Source organism: Molossus molossus, unplaced genomic scaffold (assembly GCF_014108415.1).
Source record: "Molossus molossus isolate mMolMol1 unplaced genomic scaffold, mMolMol1.p scaffold_m16_p_12, whole genome shotgun sequence".
NCBI classification, from domain to species: Eukaryota; Metazoa; Chordata; class Mammalia; order Chiroptera; family Molossidae; genus Molossus; species Molossus molossus.
The window spans coordinates 86787738-86812045 of NW_023425347.1; the positions used below are offsets into that span (position 1 = coordinate 86787738).

The 24308-nt window shown below is 46.7% G+C and overlaps 1 protein-coding gene across 1 annotated transcript in view; it reads right to left on the bottom strand.

The window, feature by feature from the left end:
- Positions 1–7285: 7285 nt before the first annotated feature.
- Positions 7286–24308, bottom strand: part of CATSPER4 (cation channel sperm associated 4) — a 30747-nt gene continuing 13724 nt past the window's right edge. The window contains exons 9-15 of the mRNA XM_036256823.1: positions 23872–24083; positions 23163–23328; positions 15834–15927; positions 12449–12538; positions 10628–10772; positions 7604–7773; positions 7286–7293 (exon numbers count right to left, since the gene is read on the bottom strand). Coding sequence (XP_036112716.1) covers positions 7286–7293; positions 7604–7773; positions 10628–10772; positions 12449–12538; positions 15834–15927; positions 23163–23328; positions 23872–24083 — 885 coding nt within the window. The remainder of the gene's footprint in view (positions 7294–7603; positions 7774–10627; positions 10773–12448; positions 12539–15833; positions 15928–23162; positions 23329–23871; positions 24084–24308) is intronic.

Here is a 24308-nt window from a genome sequence, read left to right on the forward strand (position 1 = left end):
CTGAGGCAAACTGGCCAGGGCCAAAAATTAAATTTTGATTGTTACAAAAATTTCTCTCCTTGAAGAATTATAATATTAGTGTGGAACATTACACTTAGCAGCTGTTGAGAGAACCACATCAAGACAGGAGAGGATCTGACAGACATTAAGAATCTCACACCACCACACTGTTTTTATGGTCTTGATCATTCATTAAATATCAGATCTAAAGAAAAGCCAAGTCATTGCTAAGAAGTTGCTCTGACAAAGAACAAGTCCTGGAACACACACCACCAGCAGACACTATAAAACAGACAAGGCCTAAGGGCAACTAATGAGGAGGCATGGTTATCTTCCTCATCCTAGTATCACCACTCCTCCCTACCTAGCCCAGTATTCAATTCATCAATCAAAATTTACTGAGTGCCTACTATTTGCCATGTGGTGAAAATATACTGGTGTAAAAGACAAACAGGGCTCTGATCCTCCCAGTTTATTGTGATGAAGCAAGTACTAAATTTCCTCTATTGGACAAATAAGTTTTCACACACACCAAAGGCACCAGCTCCTCTAGAGCACGGTTCCTCAATCTCAGTACCACTGACATTTTCGGTTGGATAAATCTTTGTTGTGAAGGCTGTACTGTACACTGTAGGATGTTTAGCAGCAACTTTGACTCCTACCCTCTAGATGCCAGGAGCAATCCCCGAGTTGTGATTAAAAAAAAAAAAACATCTCCAGACATTGGCAAATATGCCCAGGGGAGCAACATCGCCCACGCTCAGAAACTCTAGCCTAGGGCCCTCACAAGTGCTCTCGATCTATTCATTCTTCAATCTCAGCTCCAACTTCACTTCCTCAAGGAGGGCTCCTTGCTCCGACGACGACAACTGCGCTTCCATTCTGTGCCCCTCCTACTCCACCCTACACTACTGAGTGCTAACCAAGTAATCACCCGCCTGGCGTCTTTCTCCCGGAGCTGTGTGCGGCAGGCGGGCAAGGACCCTGCTTCCCGCCATCCAACTGCACGGGGCCTGAGGTCCTTTTACATAAGTACAGCAACTGCTGTGGCGTTAATGACAACGGACTAGAAAGCGAGGCGATAAACACGTAGGGGAGTGTGTGAAGCGTTATTTTAGGAAGCCCAGCCAGTGAGAGACCTAGTGGGACGGCTCAGTGGCTGTGCGCATGCGCCTTCACTCTCCCGCGCAGTCCCCCACCCCCTCCGGAGTTAGGTAGGTCGTGCGTGTCTGAGGCTCCTTCAAGGCTCCCCAAGGTGGGGTAGAGTTTGTCAGTCCGATGGAGGCCCCCGAAGGGCGGAGAACTTACGTGGGTCTGAAAGCAGGCGGCGAAATACCTCTCTGGAAAACACGAACTGCAGACACCACGTTGACGACGGGCGGCGATTCCGTGCCTCGGCTCTCTTAACGGCCGTTACACGCCCGCCAGGCCGCGCGCCGCCCCGGCCCCACCCCTTTCTGCCCGCCTGCGACCAATCAGGAGTCAGGCCGCGCCGGTGCCCCGCCTTTGCACGCTGCCCTCGGCTCCGAGAGCGGATGTCTCTGCGCATGACCCCGCCGCCCCTAGCGAGCTTTCTGGTCTATCCCCTACCTGGGTCTTGCTTCTGGACCAAGTTCTGCTCACGCAGGCCTGGAGCCGCTTGCTGGGCATGTGCAGATGGAGAAGCTGGGGGCCAGGGCAAATAATTCAGAATGGCATTCAGCCTGTCCCACTCACTTCCCATTCCCCACCCGGATCAGTATTCCCACCTGAAGCTGTAGTTAGGGTGTAGGTCACCGCTTCCTTAGCGTTAGGGTTTAGCCTGTGGCTGGGGTCAGGGCTTGAGCTGGCTTAGAGTCAGTGTGTTCAGTTTGTGACCAGGACTCACGTTGAAGGATCAATTTTGCCTTCCTACCCAAATTCATTCTCGAGGAAAAGGAACAAAGTTCATTTGCTCTAATATATATTTAGGAATCGTACTCGGAAATTGTTTAAAGGAGGAACAAAGCCATCAATCAACCAAAGGATAGTGAAATTCCAGGGTATCTGGAAACCTGACTTGGGGAAAAGGGCATTAAAAGTTGTACGATTTTCTTTTAACTTTGAAGATCCAGAGCTTTAATTACTGGATCAAATTCGCTCTAGTCTAAAGGAAGGACTCTGGGATGTGCTCTAGGCTTCTACCTCTGCCCTCATATTTTAAGAATACAGAAGGGCCCTGGCTGGTGTGGCTCAGTTAGTTGAGTGACCGGTGCACGGAAGGTTGCTGGTTGGGTTCCCGGTCAGGGCACACGCCCAGGTTTCGGACTCCATCCTGAAAAGGTTAGTAATGTTTTAAAGGGTAAAGGTAAAAGTTTGCAAAAGGCGGAAACTGTGGAAATTTTGTTGCTTGCATGACCTTGGGTCAGCCTTTTGTTGAGTTCGGATAAGGTTTATCTGGATTGTCCGCAAGGCAATGGATAACCCAGCAGATGCCTGACGAGATACCAGACCAGCCCTACTTTAAGGTGGACAATGGGCCAGATAAAGTACATCAGCAGGAAGTGCTGGAAGCTATAAGGATATATAACCGACAGCCCAACCCTTATTCAAGGCTGACCCCTTCTCAGTTCAGCCCGCTTGCACCCAGGTGCATGCAATAAAGCCATTTTGCTCTACATTGGCTTTGTGTTGTGGATTTGATCTCCTGTAGGCTCAGACCTTTTACATCCCCCATCAGGGTGTGTGCAGCATCCAATCATGTTTGGCTCAGCTGTTAAGAGTGTGGGCCACCAACCAAAAAGTTGTGGGTGCAATACCTGTCAAGGGCACATACCGTTCGGCCCTAGTTGGGGTCGTGCAGGAGGCAGCCAATCAATGTGTCTCTCTCACATCCATGTCTCTCTCTTTACTTCCTGTTGTGGCACGAAGAGAACCGAGAGACCACCAGAGCTAAATTAAAGCCAAATAGAGAGCAAAGCCGGCCAGCAACTGATTGAGTTCTCGGAGACCAGCCCTGGGGCCTCCAAATGTTGTGGTGTGACAGAGTCAAAGAAAGACCACTAGATAATTGAAGTCCAAATAAGAGCCATTTGTTAGCCAGCCGGCGTCTGATTCCGAACACCACTGTGACAGAGTCTTTGGAATCAGCCCCGATATGCTTTATTACATGCCTTTTATACCTTACAGAAAATAGGATCTTCTTGATATAATGCCCAGGGCCACAGCAATGCTGTATAGAATTAGTTTGCCTTACGGATAACAGGAACACTCAGGCACACCCAGGTATTTCAGGTATTTCAAGGTACATTGGGTCACACTTAGCCCTGAGCTGCACAAACACAATGCAAGCTTAATTCCTTAAGATAGTGGGGAAAGTCGAGTCTCTGACTCAAGACCTCCAGGCTCCGTGGACTCTGTCAGACATGTAGCCGATTCCCAACAATTTCTTGGTTCAGGGAGTATTCCAATTTACTGAGGTTATTTTGACTAAACATGTTCAGCTAGAGGGCATACAGTGACTTTCCCAATTATCAATTATGGAGCAGCACAATAATTTACCAATCATCAATTATGGGGTTATAAACATGCCAGCACACTCCCCACCCCCACTCTACCTGAAGATAAATGGAAAAATATCTTCCGGGGAAGGATTAAAAATAAAATGTGAATGACTCCTCACTTATATTTTAACAGACTTTTGGTGTTAATTTCAGAGAATATTCATAATCAACTTTTAGCTATGAGATATTTTTAAATCTTCAGTTACCTTATTATTTTAAAAAAGACTTGCTGCCTAGTTTAATAAAATATATCAATGGAACTGTCACCTGCAATGACTGAAAAGAACTAAAGTTGGCTAGATATGCCCACCCCAACTAAGCAAAGAAAATAAAATAAATTAACTGCATCTTAGTTATAATAAGAGCACTGCTTTCATTTGCAATAAGTGTTGTCTTGTGGTTTATTTTATAAGCATCTACTGTTACGCAGAACAGAAGCTTTTTTTTTTAATCCTTACCTGAGGATATTTTCTCATTTATCTTCAGATAGAGTGGGAGGGAGAGAGAGAGAGAAACATCATATGAGAGAGACACATCGACTGGTTGCCTCCCGCACAACCCTGGCCAGGGCCTGGGACTGAGCTGCAGCAGAGTGCCTTTGGCCGGAATCAGACCCGAGACTTTTTGGTCCTTGTTGCTGATGCTCTAAACACTGAGCCACACCAGCCGGGCCAAGAAATTTCTAAATGATTATAGATATTAATAAAAAGTAGTATTTCAAAAGTAAAACAAACAACAAAAAGAGGCACAGAGTTTTAGTTAGGATTTTGTGTCAGTGCCACCTCTGCCAATTTATATAAAGCCTGCCCTGCTTCCTGGTCCACACCACCTACTTCCTGTACTCAGCTGTCCTCTCTGTAAAGTCAAAGACTATCTTGTGTACTGTTAAATCCCCAGAGCCTAACACAGGAACTGGTACAAAGTATATTCCAACCTGTTATTGAATGAATAAATGATAGCACAAACACTGCTGTCTGTATCCACCCTCTAATAGAAAGGGGGAGTGTATGAGATTATAAATAATTAATGGTCAGGGCAATATATTATATGAAGACACTTAATCCTAATTCTGAAATAGAATAACTCTTAGCCATTCTGCAGAATAAAGACATAGGACCAGCTGGCCAAGGCCCAGGAACTTTTTCCCTGGAACAAGAGGCAGGGTCCTCATGGTGAAGCAGAGATTATCTGATCAAAAGCTTTCATTTTACATATGGGGTAACAAAGACCCACAGAAGATCAAGTGACTACACACACACACACCATTCTTCATAATATGCTTAAACTTTGTGGTCAGATTACATAGAAAAGGAGTCATACAAAGTAGAATTCCCTGCTGTTTATTGGCCACATCTGCTCTGCCCCCTACCATATGGTGAGACTCAATCTTGCCCTTGGAAAAGTACTAGAGATGGGAAAGGAAGGTGGGATAAGGAAGCACAGGTTGAGGTTCAGCAGCCACACTCCTTACCAAACAGTGATTGTCTCTTCCTAAATCTTCCTCCACCCCGTCTTGGCTTCAGACAACTAAGCTAAAGGCCAAGGGCTAGATTGGAGAAGATACCTGGGCAGGATTTTATCCCAGCATCTAGCCCATCACCACATGAAGAAAGCTAGCCATCCAGGCTCCTGCAGGGAAGAAAGAAATAATTATAAAACAGGATTAGGTGGTTTTGAGAGCCTGGGAAACTGCTTAGATTTAGATATTCCACTTTGGGATTACTTAGTAATCTATTCACTCATTCTTTCAACAAAACTTTACTGGGACTGACTTTGTGCCAGTCCCTCCATTAGATTGGGGGTGAGGCAGATGGAGATAGATGAAATGCACTCTCTAGTTCAATGTGGCCCTCACTCACCCCTGCCACTTCACTGTTGTCACCTGTCTGACCCTGTATCTTGAAATTTCAGTCCCTGTTCTAAATAGTTTCTGGATAGTTCCAGGTTCTGATGAGGTATAAAACTCTAATTATTGTGAACAAAAAGAGGGATTCTAAGTAACCTCACAAGGTGATCTGATTGTAAATTCCTAACTGGGCAGGTCATGCTGGGTAATCAGCTCCAGGCAGAAGACTTCTTAGTAAAAGTTTTATCTTTGCCTGAAACAAGCCCTGTCCGTTGTTTTTGTGCATTTAGGTTAACACACCTTTGAAATAAGCATAACCACTTCAAGAGAACACAATATCTTGTTAACTATCCTGTAATCCAGATCCAGTTTGCTTTCTCCCACCTTCCTGTCATCTTTCTTAGTTCCCTCCTTAATCTTAAATGCTTAAAGAAACTATAAAACTGTAATTCTCCAGAGCATATGAGATCTTGCTCCCTGGCAATTGTCATTCGTTTTGGCTCAAAAAACTTATAACAATTCTCTATGGGTTTGGACATTCTTATGCTGACACTATGATTACCAACAACCTCACAATAAGTCATGTACTGCTAAGGAGGCTGAAACTCCAAGAGGGTAATTGACTTCTCCCAAGTCACAGGGTTGAGCAGAAACAGGAGCCAAGACCAGCACCTGCCAGACCCAGTATGCACCCCCAGGCCCTGGTGCAATCCCTGTGTACCAACTTGCTGCATTCCTGCTGTTGGAGGCACTGGACTCTGAAACCACATAGAAAGATTAAGCCTGAGGAACCATCTTGACAAGACAAGGGCAGCATGCTCCCATAATTTCATCAATATTGGGCAAAATGGCCAACCCCTTTTTGAAGCTGGGTCACACAGGGTGTAATGATGAACCTTCCAATTCTAATAAGAATAGACTTACTAAAGACAGGCTTTCCCTTAAGTGTGGGATTTTTTCTTCTTTGTTGTTAATCCTTACCAGAGAATATTTTTCCATTGATTTTTATTTATTTTTTATTTTTTTTAGAAAGTGTAAGTGAGGAGGGAGAGAGAAACAGCAGTGTGAGAGATGCATCGATAGTGGTTGCCTCCTGCACAACCTCCACCGGGCATGAACCTGTAGCCCGCGCGCGGGCTGGGCCGTGGCTCAAACAGCTGAACCAAAACCGCCAGGCTGAGGGTGGGACCCTGGGAGGACTGTCATGGAATAGAAAGAAGGGAAAAACTGTTCCAGACCAGCAAGGAGCATTTACAAAAGCACACTTGCACAAGGAACTAACAGATCGGGAGAATAGTGATCTGGTGTGGCAGGAAGGGTGAGAATGGGAGGAGAGAGGCGAAGACGACTGAGACTAGAAGTTTAATGAGTAAGAAAAGGATAGGGTGAGGGGAGGAACCTCTCCAGAGCACAGGGGGAGGCCATGGGGATATGAGCGTGGGGAGGAGACTTGGATTTAGGAAGGAGTGAGAGGGCATGAAGGTAAGAGGGGCCTCAGAGCAGGTGAGGGAAAGGCTCTGGAAGAGGAGTTGGGGAGGCCCCCAGATGATCCAGTTACCGCTTATTAGGATGGGCCCGAAAACCTTCCAGACCGCGCCGCCCTCAGCGTCCTTGCGCGACCAGGCTTTATTCTTCCCAGGCGGCCCTGGCCAGTTTGGCTCAGCGGTTAGAGCGTCCGCCTGCGGTCCGGAGAGACCCGGGTTCGGTTCCCGCTAAGGGCATGTACCGCGGTTGCAGTTTGTCCCCAGCCCTGGTTGGGTCGTGCGGGTGGCAACCACGCGATCTGTCCCTTTCATGTCGATGCTTCTCTCTCTGTCTCTCCCTCTCACTCTAACTGAACAACAACAACAACAAAAAACGAAAAAAATGTCCTCAGGTGAGGATTAAAAAAAAATTCTTCCCAGGCGGATTCTTCTGACTACAAGTCTGCGGGGACACAAGCATAAGGGGAGCGAAGCCCCTTACCCACCCCAACCAGGGCAGGCTTTTGCGGGAGACCACAGGTAGCCCAGTGGCTTCACCAATTCACAAGACCTTGGGCTCCAAAATTTCGCCCTTTGAGTCACTCACCCCCACAAGCCCCGCCCTCAGCCCCGCCCGTGGCAGGATAGGCCAATAACTCGGACCTCCGTCCCGTACGTCCCTCCTTAGTCCGGCTCCCCGGATGACCACGAGTCTAGACCCAGGTGGAGGCTGCAGCGACTGCCAGGAACCGCCCCTCCCCCCCAGCCCCAACCCGAGCTGTCGGTTCGCAAGCCTGGCACGGGCGGGGGTCCCGCCTGCTTGTCACACAGGGTCACTCGGCCGTGCAGGTAGAGTGCGTCTCTGTGCAAGCGGAGCAGGTTGAAGGCTAGCGTCACCTCCCAGAGGCCCCGTTGGCCCCTAGGCCGGTTGCTGACTGGACAGCTGTGGGGAGAGGCAGCGTCGCCCACTGTTAGGAGCCCTGGCCTGGGGCCCGCGGTGTGTATGGACAAACATTGATTTCCCTTTTTGTGCTTGTCCTGTGTGATTGTAGATGTTGCGTCTCTTGCTGAGAATTTTGTATGCGTTATTTCATATCAATTCTAGGAGAAAAACAATACTTCTGTCCTCTTCCCCTTTCTTTTTTTCTTCTTTCTTTTATTTTTATAATTTAAAAAAACATTGCCCTGCCCTGGCCAGTTTGGCTCAGCGGTTAGAGCGTCGGCCTGCGGTCCAGAGAGACCTGGGTTCGGTTCCCGATAGGGGTATGTACCTTGGTTGCAGTTTGTCTCCAGCCCTGGTTGGGTCCTGCGGGTGGCAGCCACTCGATGTGTCCCTTTCACATCGATGTTTCTCTCATTCTTCCTCTCTTTCCCTTCACTCTATCTGAACAACAACAAAAAAAGGGAAAAATCTCCTTGGGTGAGGATTAAAAAGAAAAGAAAAAAACACATCGCCTGCGGTGTGTCTGAGTGGTTGTGTATTGACCCATGTACCAAGAGGTCGTGGGTTTGATTCCCAGTCAGGGCACATGCCCAGGGCCAAATCCCACAGAAGGTGGCCAATGGATGTTCTCTCTCATTGATTTGCCATCCCTCTCCTTCTCCCTTCCTCTCTCTCTAAAATCAATAAAGGAAAAAAATTAAAAACAAACAAAAAACATCTACTCTCTCTCTCTGTCTTTTTCTTCCCCTCTTCCTCCATATAATTGTTTTGATAGTATTGTGGTAAAAATTCATGGTGAGTTGGCTTTTTATTTTTCTTCATTATTACTTTTTCCTAAGGCTCTGTCTTTTCACTAATGTTTGCTTCTTGACTAAGCATAGTTTATCAGTGATCACTTATTAGAAATAACCACTCCAAATTGAAAAAGGAAACCTCAGTTACTGGTGGCAATGTAGGAACTGGTGGCAAACTCTGACAGACATCAAAAATTCTAAACTAAGGAATTCAGATAGTGATCTGTCCACAATTTTATCATGGTGACTTTTTTTGAGGTGACAATAACCTTAATGTAACCCCTTCACTAATGTAACATCTCCATCTCTTGTATTTCCCAAAGCTTATTTAGTCTTTGTACCCTGGGACCTTTATTCTAGGGCTCAAACTCATCATCAATAAATCCATTCTAGTTTCTCCCTTGATGAACCCTTCCTTTTTTATTTATTAATTTTTTTCAATTTTAATAGATTGATTAATTTAGAGAGAGAGAGAGACATCGAGTTGTTCCACTTATTTATGCATTCATTGATTGCTTCTTGTATGTGCCCTGATCAGGGATCGAAACCCTCAACTTTGGTGTATCGGGATGACACTCTAGCCAACTGAATGCTAGGCCAGGGCCTGAACCCTTCCTTTTTAAAGAGGAGGAAACTGAGTCTCAGAAAGGTTAAGTAGTTTCCCCAAGTTTCTTCAGGTAACAGCCTGGCTCTAGTGTCCATGCATACTCTAATCATGAGGTTCTATTTCATCTGACAAAGGAGGAATTACACACTAGGACAGACTTAGTGTTTCAGAACCTGAACTCTGGAGCGTGAATAGAACAAAAGTGTGTCCAGTCATTTAAACTCTCTGAAAATTCTCTAATTTCCTCATCTGTAAAGTGGGGGAAACAACACTTTATAGGGAATATATTTTTAGGAATAAATGAGGTAATGAATAATTCACTGTAAAGACTTGTTAATATTAATGAAATACAACCTAGAAGTCAGGAGACCCAGCTCCTTCCCTAGACCACCAGCTGTTGAAGGTAAGGACTTGGTCTTACTTATCTTTGGGTCCCCAGCAAGATTGGCCACTCACCAATTGTGTGAACTGAGCCTCAGTTTCTCCATCTATAAAATGGGAACAAAAATATAACTACCTCATACAGTGTGTCGTGAGGCTTAAATGAGCTAATACATGTGCAGTGATTCGAACAGTTACTTGCAGTGAGCAAATTCTGTGTCAGTATTAGCTATTATTAGCTATTAAATGCAATGCAGGTCGAAAGTCTAACAGTGTGTAGCACTCTAAATGTTAGTTTTGTTTTGTTTTTCAAACTATAAGAGCAAGTTTATTTAGACAATCACAGAGGTAGAAGTGAGCTGTAGAAGAAATGGGTTCAGAAAACAAATTACAGAGGCAAAAGAGAAAGGTAGAGATAATACACCAGGAGGGGAAGAGGAGGTGAGACAGGGAGGGGAAAGGTGCAGGGCGTGGTCCCAGGAGGAGAGTGCCTTGTTTTTGTTTTTACTTTTATCATAGTAGGCTCTCAATAGTTGTTTGAAGAACCCTGGCAGGTTGGCTCAATGGTTGGAGTGTCAGCCCGCAGACAAAAAGAGTTGTGAGTTCGATTCCAGTCAAAGACACGTACCTCAGTCTTGGTTCATTCCCCAGCCCTGGTTGGGGTCATGCAGGAGCTAGCCAATTGTGTCTCTATCACATCCATGTTTCTCTCCCTCTCTCCCTCCTACTCTATCTGAAGATAAAGTAGGGTGAGGATTTAAGAATAAAATAAAAAGAATTGTTTGAAGAAAGAATAAAAGGAATGAATGTCATTTATTGGATGTAATCTTGGACAGAACTGACTTTCCCTGAGACTTAATTTACTCATCTGCAAAATGGGAATAAAATAATATTTGCATTCATTCAAGAAATATTCACCCAGCACTTACTTCCTCCCAGTGTTTATGTACCAGGGATAGAGAGGAGACTAACAGGATCTGTGCTCATGGGTACAAAAGAACCCAGCACAAGCCATAGTCCAAGAGCTAGTCTGGCATTGGCAGGAGGTTACCAGGGCCTGACAGACACATACCTCTCCCTCACAAAGTGGTAGGTGGCCTTAGCACCTGTCATGAAGATACTGGTGCTGGCAAAGACCTCTTTGGCCACCAGGGTAAATATGTCTGGATCACTGCTTGTGGCTCTGAGGACCACGTAGAAAGGGGAGTTGTTTTGTTCTCAAGTGGAAATGAGAGCTGAGGGTCCGTGAAGATGCCCAGGATGACAATGGTGTCCCCAGTATCTGAAATATGAATAGTGCTATATCTGGAGAGGGACTGGAGTGAGATCCCAGAGAGAGGGACATGCACTCAATTTCTGCCTTGCACTCAAGGTCACTGAGCACTTGTAGCTAGGGAGAATGAGGGGAGGGAACACAAATCTGCTAACCTTTCTCCTGGACCTCCTAAAACGTGAGGGCCCATCTCATAGATCTCCAGACCTAGAACCCTTGAAGCCATCCAAGCTGTTGGTAATCCCATTTTACAGAAGAACAAACTGAGGCTTAGAAAGTTAAAAGGTTTGCCCAAAGCAAGTGACAAAGTCAAAATTTAACATCTTCCTGATTCCAGAGCCCATATTCTTAACCTCTGTGCCAGTGGCTCTCAAATTTCAGTGTGTATTTTATTTTCTCCAATTTTTATTAATTAATTTTTGTCACAGATGCCCCCCCCATACCCTCAGTGTGTATTGTGTTTTTTGTTTTGTTTTGTTTGCATTTATCTTCACATAGAACGGGAGGGAGAGAGGAAGGAAGAGAGAGAGAGAAACATCGATGTGAGAGAGACACATCAAGTGGCTGCCACCCATACAACCCCACTCGGGGCCAGGGACAAACTGCAACTGAGGTACGTGCCCTTAGCGGGAACCGAACCCAGGACTCTCTGGTCCGTGGGCTGACACTCTAACCGCTGAGCCAAACCAGCCAGGGCGTTCTCAGTGTGTATTTTGGAATCCCTTGTGAAATTGCCAAGCCCTGGTCCCTATTCAAAGATTCATATATCTTTTTGGTATTCTATTATTTCCATAGGATTAAAAAAAAAAGAATCAAGATGACTTGTTAATAAAGCGATTATTATAAAGAACAGAGTTCTAAGGGCATAGCCATGGACTTAACTATTCCATGTTGAAACTACCCACTTTGTTCCATGACCTAAGCAAGGAACCTTATGAACCTCTTGGTGACAGAACTAGGGATAATGGTGGACACTGGGAGGAACTAAATTATCCCTGTAGGACAAACTGGTTTTCAAACTGAGCCCACGAAGCCCAAGAGGCTCCTTGAAGGAGTGTGAAAGCCTATCTACATATGTGGGGAAAGATGACCCAACGGAATACTCTTCCTCCTCCCTCATTCAACCATAGCCAACCTGCTTCTATATATTTATTTTTATATTCAGCTTTTATATAAGATTTCGTCCAAAGAAAAGAGGCAGCAGCACTGGTGAGTAGTTAGGAGCTCAAACTAGCTCTATTAATAACTAGCTGTGGCCCTGGCCGGTTTGGCTCAGTGGTTGGAGCATCGGCCTGCAGACCAGAGAATCCCGGGTTCAGTTCCCACTAGGGGCACGTACCAAAAATAAAATAAAATAAAATAAAAAACTAGCTGTGAGAGTTGGGAACACCCTTTAACTAAGATTGCTGATCTTAGATTGTTCATCTGTAAAATGGGAACTTCACAGGATTATTGTGGAGATTAAGATAATGCATGGGAAAAATGATTTTGACCCACAGCACATGGCACATGCTAAGAAATTAACAAATTTTAGTTGTGGTTGTTTTTTTAAACGGTTTTATAGTACATACATACATAGATCCTCTGTCTTCCCGACACTGGAGCATCTTGAGAAGGCACCTTCCCGCAGGATCCAATGGCGAGTCTTCAGGAAGCAGCTGCTCAGGACCACCTCAATTTTCTGCAGCTTGCAGGGCAGGGCCACCAACACTCTGGACAGTTGTGCAAAAGGACGAGAGCCAGGGCAAGGGCCTTCTGAGGATGCTGCAGTGATACCATGGGAAGGGGCACTAGTTCTTATCTGGGTGGAGGAGATACTGCGGGGGTATTAGCCTAATCCACAACAACTTCCTTAAACACTCTCCCTCACAGGAGGTGAGATCCCTTATACCATGATTGCACTGTGGGACCTAGCCTAAGCAGATCACTCACAATTTCTTTCCCAGAAACTGGGCCTAAAAGGAGGTGGTATCAAGCCTGAGAGTTGTGAGACAGAGCTGAAGGAGGAGAGGGAGGGAGCACCTTTGAGAGCCACCAGGAAGAGGGTCAGTCTTTTTGTTTGTTTGTTTGTTTTTTATCCTCTAACCGCTGAGCCAAACCTGCCAGGGCAAGACCAGGTGCTTTGTACCAGTGTGTGTTGGTGGGTGTGGCAGAGTTTAAGCCAATCACATAATTTTCTGCTATTGCAATTAATAGTATATTGTGATATGGAATATCAAATAATAATAATAATAAGGGCTAGCCCTCAAGCTCTAACACTATGAAATAAATGTGCTCTTATTATTCACAGAAGAAAATAATGAGGCATAATTCAAACGCAGGCAGTCTGTCTTGTAGAGTCCATGTTCTTACTCGAGGGGAAAAATTAACATAAAAAAAACTCTCTCATTCTCCATGTGTGAAAACACAAGTTAACATAAAAATCTCTCTCATTCGCCCTGGCCGGTTCGGCTCAGGGGTTAGAGCGTCAGCCTGAGGTCCAAAGGATCTGGGTTAGGTTCCTGCTAAGGGCACATACCTCAGTTGCGGTTTGTCCCCGGCCCTGGTTGGTCGTGTGGGTGGCAGCCACTCCATGTGTTCCCTTCACATCAATGTTTCTCTCTCTCTTTCTCCCTCCCTCCTACTCTATCTGAACAGAAAATGGAAAAATGTCCTCGGATAAGGATAAAAAAAAAACAACTCTCTCATTCTCCATGTATGAAAACACAATTATATACTTTATATTTTTGGTGGACGGACACATGCATCACTGTACAAGTGGGCATATAACCCTGCTTTTGCCAAGAGACTATGTTGCCATAAGACAACACTCTAATGAGCCACCTCATGCTCAGAGTTTGACTTAACCCCACCTGGGTTGGACTTGTCATCCTGGTCACTTCTACCTGCCCGGCCCTTCTCAGCTCTTATCTGAATTCCCCTCCCCTGTAAAAGGTGCTGCGCAAACGTTCCTCAACATGAGGATTCTGGGAACAGACACTCTTGGAAAATGCATGCTAAAATCAGCTTTAAAAATCTGACTTCTGGCCCTGGCCTGTTTGGCTCAGCGGTTAAAGCATCAGCCTGCGGTCCAGAGAGACCCGGGTTCGGTTCCCGCTAAGGGCACGTACCTTTGTTGCAGTTTGTCCCCAGCCCTGGTTGGGTCGTGTGGGTGGCAACCACTCGATGTGTCGCTTTCACGTCGATGTTTCTCTCTCTCTCTCTCTCTCCCACTCACTCTATCTGAACAAAATATCGAAAAATGTCCTCGGGTGAGGATAAAAAAAATAAATAAAAAAAAAAAAGAATCTGACTTCTGGCCCTGGCCGGTTTGGCTCAGCAGTTAGTGTTGGCCCACAAACCGACATCGAATGCGGGTTCGATTTCAGTCAAGGGCATGTACCTCGGTTGCGATTTGGTCCCCGGCTCTGGTCCCTGGTCAGAGTCATGTAGGAAGCAACAAGTCAATGTGTCTCTCTCACATGGATATCTTTCTCTCTCTTTCTCTCTCTCCTTCCCTGCCTCCCGCTCTCCCTCCCATTCTACTGAAGATAATGGGAAAATAGCCCTGGGTGAGGATTAAAAAAAAATCTGACTTTTGCGTGGCTCAGTTGGTTGAGCATCATCCCATGCACCAGGAGGTTGCCAGTTCGATTCTTGGGGAAGGCACATGCCTGAGTTGCAGGCTTGAACCCCAGTTGGGGGCCTGTAGGAGGCAGCCGATCAATGCTTCTCTCTCTGAAATCAATAAAAATATATTTAAAAAATTAAAATCTGACTTTTTAGAGAGTCACAGTGAACAGTGGAATACTGAATACTAAAGGCTCTGAAAAGTTTTATAATCAAGAAACAGCTTTGTATAATCCAGTATTTCCCAAATATATTTGACAATAGAATTATTTTTGTTAGTGTAATGTCTACTAAAGTCCCATAGCACTGGTGTCCCTCAAAATATATTTTGGAGAATACTGGTCCATAAATTAAGCACTGCCTAGTTTTGAAGGTAATGGAAACTTCATCCCAAGGCTGGATTATCCAGTAGACCTGAGAAGCAGTGCCAAAGAAACATTTTCTGAAGAAATTTGATATTTAGAAAAGCAGAGTAGTCATTTTCGGAAAATCAGAATTATATTAAATTTAAATCTTTTGGGGATTAGAATTATTGTAACCATGGAGGACACGTGTTTGGAGGACACCATTATCTTTTTGGTTCCTAGGACCCACTTCCACCCTGCCGGAGGATGGGCCTGGGGGTTAGTTGCACCACCTGGGGGAGGCCCTGTGAACTCAGCCTTTCTATAATGTCTGCCACACTAGCCTTGTCCCAACAACAAGGTTTTGGCCTCATTTTCCTGGCTTAGCACTCCAGGCCTCTGCTGGGGCTGCAGCCTTTGTTTTTGGTAGATCATCAGCTCCTTCCCCCAGGAAAATGTAATCTCAGGCCAGTAGTTAGAGTCATGGGGGCTAGGGGTTAATGAACTATCCATTCTACCTCTGCTATAGACTGAATGTTTACGTCCCTTTAAAATTCTTGTGTTAAATCCTCACACACAATGTGATGGTATTAAGAGGTGTGGCCTTTAAGAGGAGATTAGGTCATGAAGGTGAAGCCTTCAGGAATGAAATTAGTGTCCTTATAAAAAGAGGCCCCAGAGACCTCCTTTGCCCCTCCCACACAGAGAGAAGGCAGCTGTCTGTGAACCAGGAAGCAGGCTTTCACCAGACTCCTAATCTGCTGGTGCCTTGATCTTAGACTTCCAGGCTCCAGAACTGTGAGAAATAAATTTCTGTTTATAAACCAACCAGTGTTTGTATTTTGTTATAGCAACCCTAATTTATTAAGCACTCAGGCCCAGCTACCTATCCTCTCACTAGAAATCACCTCTACCTGGATGGACTCTTTAGATGCCAATGTCTGACCAAACCTCACCAGCTCTCCCAAGCCCTCTGGGCCTTCACAGAGTCTGATGTCCACTCTGACTCCCACCTCTTCTTTGCTGTGCTGACATGAGTTCCTCAGACTTACCTGCGTAGGTGTAGTAGTTGTCATTGCACATACAGGCTCCCTTGCTGTCTGGGTACTCATCTGAAGCACAGGCTCCTCCTCCAGGACTACTGCTCTGGGTGCGTTTAGGGGAAGCTTAACTGGCCCCAGTCACGGCAGAGATTGTGAGCAGCTGAGGATAAGGGCTGTTGACTGAACAGCTGTTGTCTCAGGTGACTGGGCTGTTGCAGGACCAGCACTGGGGGCTGATTGTACTACATGGAAAGGTATCTGTGTGGTGATGCTGTGGTGTGTTTCAGACAGTGTGCTCATTGTGGGGGCTATTGTTGGGGTTAGGAGTGCAGCTGTAGTTTCCCCTTCCTGAATCTCAGACATGGTCGTCCCAAGAACAGCTGTCCCTAGGGTGGTCAAGGTTAGTGAAGTGGTGTGGGCAACTACACTGGTTGTCATGGGTAGAGATCCTTTCACATGAGTGGTTTATTCAGTGTTGGGAATATTGTTATAGCTGACTTCTTAGAGATAGTGGTTATCATGGACTCTGATGATGTAACATCATTGCCTGGTGTGCTTAAAACTGTTTGAGCTGTGATGGTGGATGACTTCTGAGAGTCAGTGGACACTGATGTTTCCAATCCATTGACTGTGGGGCTTGATGCTAATGGGGCTGCAGTTGAAGCTCTCTGACTCTGTTTTGAGGTCTCAGCTGAAGTGGCCATGGTGGATGAATGAGGCTATTCCTCCCTGGTCCTTCAACTTACAAGTCATCATGGAATCTGACAGTGTTGTGCCTTTGGAGGTTGTGATGTGAGTTGTATGTAATATCTCCTCCTGAGGGTTATGCATTAGGGTTGCCTGCTCAGTGGACTCAGCAGAGCTGTAGACTGGTGGTGAAGTTGAAATTGAAGCTGGTGTTGGATGCTTCTGGGACTTAGCCATTTCTGCCCTCCTGGTTGTCACTGAGGTGTTAAGTGGAACTATAGGGGTGTTGTCTTGCCCTGGCCGGTTTGCTAAGTGGTTAGATCATCGGCCTGCGGTCCAGAGAGACCCGGGTTCGGTCCCCACTAAGGGCACGTACGTTGGTTGCAGTTTGTCCCTGGCCCTGGTTGGGTCGTGTGGGTGGCAACCACTCGATGTGTCCTTTTCACATCGATGTTTCTCTCTCTTTCTTTCTCTCTGTCCCCCCCCCCACTCTATCTGAACAAAAAAAAAAAGGAAAAATGTCCTCGGGTGAGGACAAAAAAATATATACATATAGGGGTGTTGTCTCTCTCAGTGTTGGATAGAACTAAGGATTCATGTGAACACACTGTAGTTCCCCTAGGCATGGAGGTTGTTGTGCCTGACTCACACTCCCAGGTTGTAATAATGCCTGTAAAACAAATAAACACACAAAAAGAAACAAATATACCTGTTCCCTCCACCAATTCAGAGTTCTTCTCAGATGTTTTCACTTACCAAGTATTATTGGATGATTCAATAAAAATCACAACACCAATTACATTTTGATGTGTTCATTTATTTACATGTCATCTCTGTGCTAATAGATCTCTTCTGATGCATGCCAGGGAGCTCAAATTTAACTAGAGCAGACAACTATGTCTCCTTCCTCAATGACTATTCTGTTTGGTTTATGGGCCAGTGCTCTAACCCCTGAGCAAAACCGGCCAGGGCTCAATGACTACTCTAGAAATAGAATCAGCAAAAGATAAAATCTGTTATTGCATTTGGTCTTCAATTTCTTGGTGCCTTTTGATGTGTTTCCTACTGCATTAAATATGACTTTACTATTTAAAGATATACAGTTATTTGTACAGCCTGACCCCTAATTGCAAGCCATCAGTTTTATTTAGTGCAAAAGCAGTCAAGGGTAGTTTTGACATTGTTCAATTTTTACCTTGTCTGATTAAGGTGCTGCTCCAATGAGCATCGGTCAATTGAATCTTCACAACCAATCTGAGGTAAGGACTATTATTTCTGTTAATCAGATGAAGAAACCGAGGCTCAGACAGGTGAAGACATTTATTTAAGATCACAGGGCCAGGAAGTAGTGGCACTACATTTGAAACAGGGTCCATCGTCCAGAGCCCAGCGTCTTCTGTGCTATGCTGCACTGCCTCACAAAAACATAGCTTCATTCTCTTTTTTTTTAATGCACACATACACGTGTATGTACACACACGTACACACACACGTACTTAAATTTTTTTTTTCTTTATTGATTTTAGAGAGAGAGGAAGTGAGAGGGAGAGAGATAGAAACATCGATGAGAGAGAACATTGATTGGCCACCTCTTGCATGCCCCCCACTGGGGATCAGGCCCACAACCTGGGCATGTGTCCTGACCAGGAATCGAACCAGCAACCTCTTGGTTCATGGGTCGACACTCAACCACTGAGCCACACCTGCCAGACCACAGTGCATTCTCATGGCTGAGACAGCCTCTCTCTGTAGGGACCCATGTCAGTTGTGCTGAGTTGGATCCCTTGGAAACTTTCCTCTTTTTCCTGGCCAGTGGGCAGAAATAGGTCCATTACCTGATGCCCTCTCATTGCACCCTTGGTAGTTGTCAAAGGTCTAATTCAGAAAACTGGAAGTGACTCAACCCAGGTGATGGGCTCTTAATTCCCACAACCTAGCTCTGAGGAGGCACTGACCCTTGTCCCCAAACCTGCCCCTGTGTGGCACCTGCTCCTTCCACACCCAACTTTCTTTCTCTTCTTTTTATTATTATTTTTTATCCTCACCTGAAGACATTTTTCCACTTTTTTTGTTCAGATAGACTGGGAGGGAGAGAGAGGAAGAGAGAGAGAGAGAAACATCGATGTGAAAGGGACACATCGAGTGGCTGCCACCCGCACGACCAGCCAGGGCCGGGGACAAACTGCAACCGAGGTACATGCCCTTAGCGGGAACCGAACCCGGGTCTCTCTGGACTGCAGGCCGACGCTCTAGCCGCTGAGCCAAACCGGCCAGGGATCTTTCTTTTTTTTTCTTTTTTTTTTTAATGTGTTTTTATTGATTTTTTTTGAGAGAGAGGAAGAGATAGATAGAAACACTGATGTGAGAAACACTGATTGGCTACCTCCTGCACACTCCCTGGGCATGTGCCCTGACTGGGGATGGAACCAGGACCTCTCAGTTCATGGGACAACGCTTAATCCACTGATCTACACCTACCAGGCAACACCCAACTTTCTTTTAGCCCCATGAAAAGCAAAGGGATCATAGTAGGGCAGGACGGCTGGCTAGAATGCATGGAAAGAGTAGGAGGATCTAGACTCCAGACCTGGGTCTATTACTGACTTGCTGTGTGATCTTGAGGAAGACCCCACTTCTCTCAGTACCTCCATGCCCCACCCTCAGTGCAGTGAAGGATTTGGGCCCAATACTGGAGGAGCCCTCTAAACCCTGGTGACCCATGGGTCTGTGCGCTACAAAAGTCCAGGCTGAAATGAACAGATGTCTTGGTATAGGGGTTTCAAGTTTTTATTTGCAGGGAGAGATGTTTCCATTGGATCTAATTTTATGTTGTTTTTTTTCCCATGTGGTCAACCAGTTGTCCCTGCCTCCTTATGGAAAAGTCCATCTTTTGCCCCCTGATTTGCCATACTACCTGTCCTTATGGATCCAGACCAATTTCCACGCCCTCGCTTTCATTCCATTGGTTCACTTGTCTATCCTTGCACCAATACCACGTTATGTTACTGTTGCTTTAATGTAAATCTCAGTATCTGATAGAATGAGTCTCCCATATTGCTTTTCAGAATCATCTTGGCCATATTGGCCTTTTGCTTTTCTACTTGTATATTACAATCTGTTTATCAAGTTGTTTTGAGTGGAACTGTGCCACAATTATAGATTTGTTGAGAACTGACATCTTTATGATACCGAGGTTTCCTGCCCACAGCAGCTCCTTTGAGAAGCAATTGCATATGGCCTGGGCTCTGAAGTCAGACCAGTAATAGAATCCCAGCTCTGTGATAGGGACAAATCACTTCATGTTTCTGAGCCTCAGTTTCCTCAACTGTAAAACAGGGATGATAATAGGACCCACCTTACTGATGGTCATAAGGATTGAATGAGATAATGCATGTGAAGCACCTAGCACAATGCTTAGCATATACTAGGTGCTCAGTGAATAGAACCTGCTACTGGTAATAGTTGTCCCCTTCTGCTCCTCTTACCAACTTGCTATCTGCTTCCTGAGTGCTTTGCCAAGAATACTCCTGTTCCTGAAAAATGTCATGGACTGATGGGAGTGATGAGACATGGAATTTCCTGCCACCTCCCAATATCTTCCCGCATACTGTCCTAGGATCCAGGGCTGCATTCCAACCTCAGGCTCAGTGAGGCTCTTTGCTGGAGTAGGGCAGGAGAGGGCAGCAGGTGTCCAAGCTCCTGAGCCCTCAGATCTAGGCCAACCCAGGAGAAAACTAGCCTGCTGAAATCGATCCTATTGGCCTGACCAGATGGGAAGGAAACACAAAAAGGGGGAGACAGCTGAGATGACAAAATGGAGGAAGTAGACAAAGATAGCATCCTAGAAGAGGATGGAAGAGCAAAGCCAGAAGCCCCTTGGAGGTCAGCTCCTGCTCCAAATTCATTGATGCCCAAGCCTTTTAAACAATTTAGGGGTGGGTTGGAGAACGGCTGTGCTCACATTATGGGATCTTCCTGGGGATACTACCTGATCTTCTACTAAACTTCTTCCCCTCTCTGGCCAGCCAGAAAAGGGGCTGTAAGGGTCCCCAGAGAAGGATAGATGGAAATGGCGTAAGAGAATACTCACCAGACAGATTGAGGGTTCTATCCCCAATAAATAACAGCAGCAAAAACCACTGGCTGTCCATAGCTCTGCTGGTTGATGATCCTGGAGGGCACTGGGAAGCATCCTGGCTCGAACAGGGGAATGACAGTGGCTCCAAGAGAGTGAGGTGCTGCTGGCATTAGTGCTACCTCTCACCTGCCAGCTGAGTATACCACCCTGTCTCCAGGTGTCCAGACTTTTTCCAGCAGACCCCAGGGGGTTTCTCTGGGGTGAAACCAATGCTGATGGGAGGGGGATGGAGGGCAGAGTTTCCAATCAGCTGCAATCAGTGGTCCTCTGGGGATGCCCATGCAAATTGGTGAATATCCCCAAGATCCATAATTGCCAGTCTTTGCTAAATAGCTGGGCAGAACTCTGGGTCTTCCAGCCTTCCCCTCCACCCAATACCAGGGATTCTGAGTCTCAGCTACATGGCTGATCTTATTGGTCTCCCTACTCCTAGGCTGAGAGCTGGCCATTTGATTTTAGAGCTGGAGACCAATAGCATCCTCTCTCCATTGCACAGATGGGAAAAATGGGGCCCAGTGACTTGCCTAAGGAACAGAATCCTGTCCCCCAACACATCTCTTCCTATTGCCCATGACTGCCACAGCTTTCTCAGACTCTCTGTATTGCCTCACTCTGGAACCTCCTGTGGCTCTCAATGGTGCTTGGTGTGGAGGTCCCAAAGAGGCCTTGCAGGTCACAAGTTCCCCACCAGACTTCATTAACCTGACCCACATACTCTTCCTGCCCTGGCCAGTTTGGCTCAGCGGTTAGAGCGTCGGCCTGCGGTCCAGAGAGACCCGGGTTCGGTTCCCGCTAAGGGCACATACTTCGGTTGCAGTTTGTCCGGCCCTGGTTGGTCATGCGGGTGGCAGCCACTCGATGTGTCCCTTCACGTCGATGTTTCTCTCTCTCTCTCTCCCTTCCTCTCTCTTCCTCCCACTCTATCTGTACAAAAAATGGAAAAATATCCTCGGGTGAGGATTAAAAAAAAAAAAAAAAAATCACATACTCTTCCTGCTATTTTCCAATGAGCTTCAGTGCTCCTCTCCTCTAGCAAGCTCGTCAGGACCCACACCTGGCCCAGTCATTCTCCATTGCCCCAAGATGGAGCTTCCTGTACCTGCATGACATGGTCATTGGTGACCCCATTAGGCCAGGGCTCCCAGAATGAGGACCAGTTTATTCTACCTTCAGACAGAGAGGGTAGGATTGTCTCCTGTATCAGGCAGAGGCTTCCAACCTCCCCAAATTTTAGGACTCTAAGGGAAGGGATTATATCTCTACCATCAATTCAGAATTGTTTAGGGTACAGGTTCTCTTTCCCATTAGACTAGAAGCTTCGGAGGGTAGTCAGTGACTCTCCCATCAGATAAACAGGCTTTTGAGGGTCAAGAACTGTCTTGTCCGTCAGAACTGAGGCAAGGTTTCCCCAAGGGGTTGGAGATCCACTAGTCAGACACATTGATCCCAACACAAAACTTTATTGTGAATACAGAGATGACTGGCCCTACTGGCCTCACCTTTCTCCTCCTAGTTCTTAGGCCCACTTAGGCCCCATTTAGCTCTAGCCTAGAGCAGGGGGCCAGGGATGCGCCACCTTAGGCCAAATCCTGGCTGCCTTGGCCAGCATGCCCTTGCTGTAGGGCTCCCACTCTCATCCAGTGTCCTTTCCATCCTGGTTCCTCTAGACCTGGGGCTCACAGGCATAGGCCCTAGAGATGCCACCACCTCCATAGCCCCAGGCATTACCTCAGGTATAAGGGAAAGGATGGGCTCAGGCCAAGCTTAGCCAAGTCATGCTTGGGATGCAGGAAGATGCAGTTGCTGGGTGTGTGTGCACAGGCCCCTTGGCTCCCTCCTGCCCTCTCAGCGGCTGCTCTTGAGCTTTTTAGGGGGTATAGTAGTATAAGATTCCTGAACCTGCAAACCAAGAGGTCTCATCAGCACCTTGTTATGACATGGCAGATACTCCTTTCTCCCTCTTCCAGCTTCAAGGGTGCCCCTCGAGGCCTCCCAGGGAAGTCCTTCATATGACTAACTCTAGCCTGCCTAGTGTCCTCTCTGAGTTTGGGAGTTCAGGCTGTGGACATTCACAAGGCTTCAGGTCATTCTATCCCAGGCAGATAGAAGCAGAAACTAACGTGGGTGTGTGCTTTTTTCTCCCTAGAAGCTTCCTCCTCAGGAGAAGGCTGCTCTTATGTACCTTCAACAGGACCCAGGTGTCCTTTGCCATCAGTGGGCCTAGGTTTCTGCCACTAAGCAGGAACTGAGCTGGTTCAAGCCTCTTAAGAAAAGGTAGGCTTGAGGACACTAGAATCAGAAGTGGCTCAACGGGTAGACTCTGACAGGAGGGGGTGGGGCCTCTTAGAGAAGGAAGGATGGAACCTAACCCCACTGGTGGATTGGCCTGACTAGGAGCCAAGGGGCTAACCCTGGAAAAGATAGAAACCTTGAGTAATTCGGCAGAGACTAGGCTGGGCTGAGTTGGGTAGGGTGGTGGGTGAGCACAGATTGGTAGGGGAGGGAAGGTGCACCTTTTCCCTGTTGATGAGCGCAGTGATCAAGTCTTGCTGGCTAGTCAGCTCACGGATGTCCATGGTGGAATGGCTTTCCATCGGCACAGTCTTTGACAAGTGCCTGTGCAATAGGTCCATCTCCTGTTCCTGGTTGAAGCGGATGGAGTGTACCTCCTCCACTATCCTGGGGGCAGAGGGGTGAGTGTGTTTCAGGGTTGGGGAAAAGAGGGGCAGTCCTCCCACCTTTTCCCAGGTGTCCAGCCCCTCCAGCCTCCCTCTTCACTGATAGAATCCCAGGCCAAGCTGTGCGTTCGCTTGTGTGAGATGGGAGGAACCTGGAAGTCTGGATTCCAGCTCCTCCAAAAGGCTGGGGGAGCCCAGCCAGTGTGGCTCAGTGGTTGGGTGTCGACCCATGCACCAAGAGGTTGCCAGTTCGATTCTCGGTCAGGGCACATGCCCAGGTTGTGGACCCAATCCCCAGTGGGGGGCGTGCAGGAGGCAGCCAGTCAATGTTCTCTCTCATCAATGTTTCTGTCTTTCTCCCTCTCCCTTCCTCTCTCTCTAAAATAAAAAAAAAAAAGACTGGGGGACCATGGGCAAATCACTTAACCTTTCTGGGTCTCAGGGTCCACATTATAAAATGGTGAGGACATAAGACCGGAAGAATCTGAGGCTCTGCTCAGCCCTAACTCACAGGACTCGGGGGTACCCCCAGTACCCGCCCTACGTGTTGAGCTCATCTCGGATCTCTTTGTATTGCATCAGATTCTCCTGAATTGCCTCCAGCACCAAGCAAAAGTTGTCGCATGCTTTTTCCGAGAGATTCGACAGGGGACCCGTCGTAAGTGGCTCCTGGGGAGCGCCAGACATCTCCGAACGGGCCACCATACAGTGCACCAACGGCAGGTCTTTATTCCTGTACTCCTCCACATTGACTGTCTGGAGAGGGGGAAATGGAGAGGGGACAGACAGCTCAGCCAGGCATCCCCTCCCCAGCCCCTTCCTTCTTGACTTCAGGGATGATGAGTCTATTAGGATACCAGGATTCTAATGTTCCTCATTTTAGCTTCAACCAATCTTAGCCTTTCTACCTTGCTATGGGAGCTCAACTTCAAATATACAAGCCCTTCCCCCACCTGTTTGGAAATTCTTACCCCTCTTTAA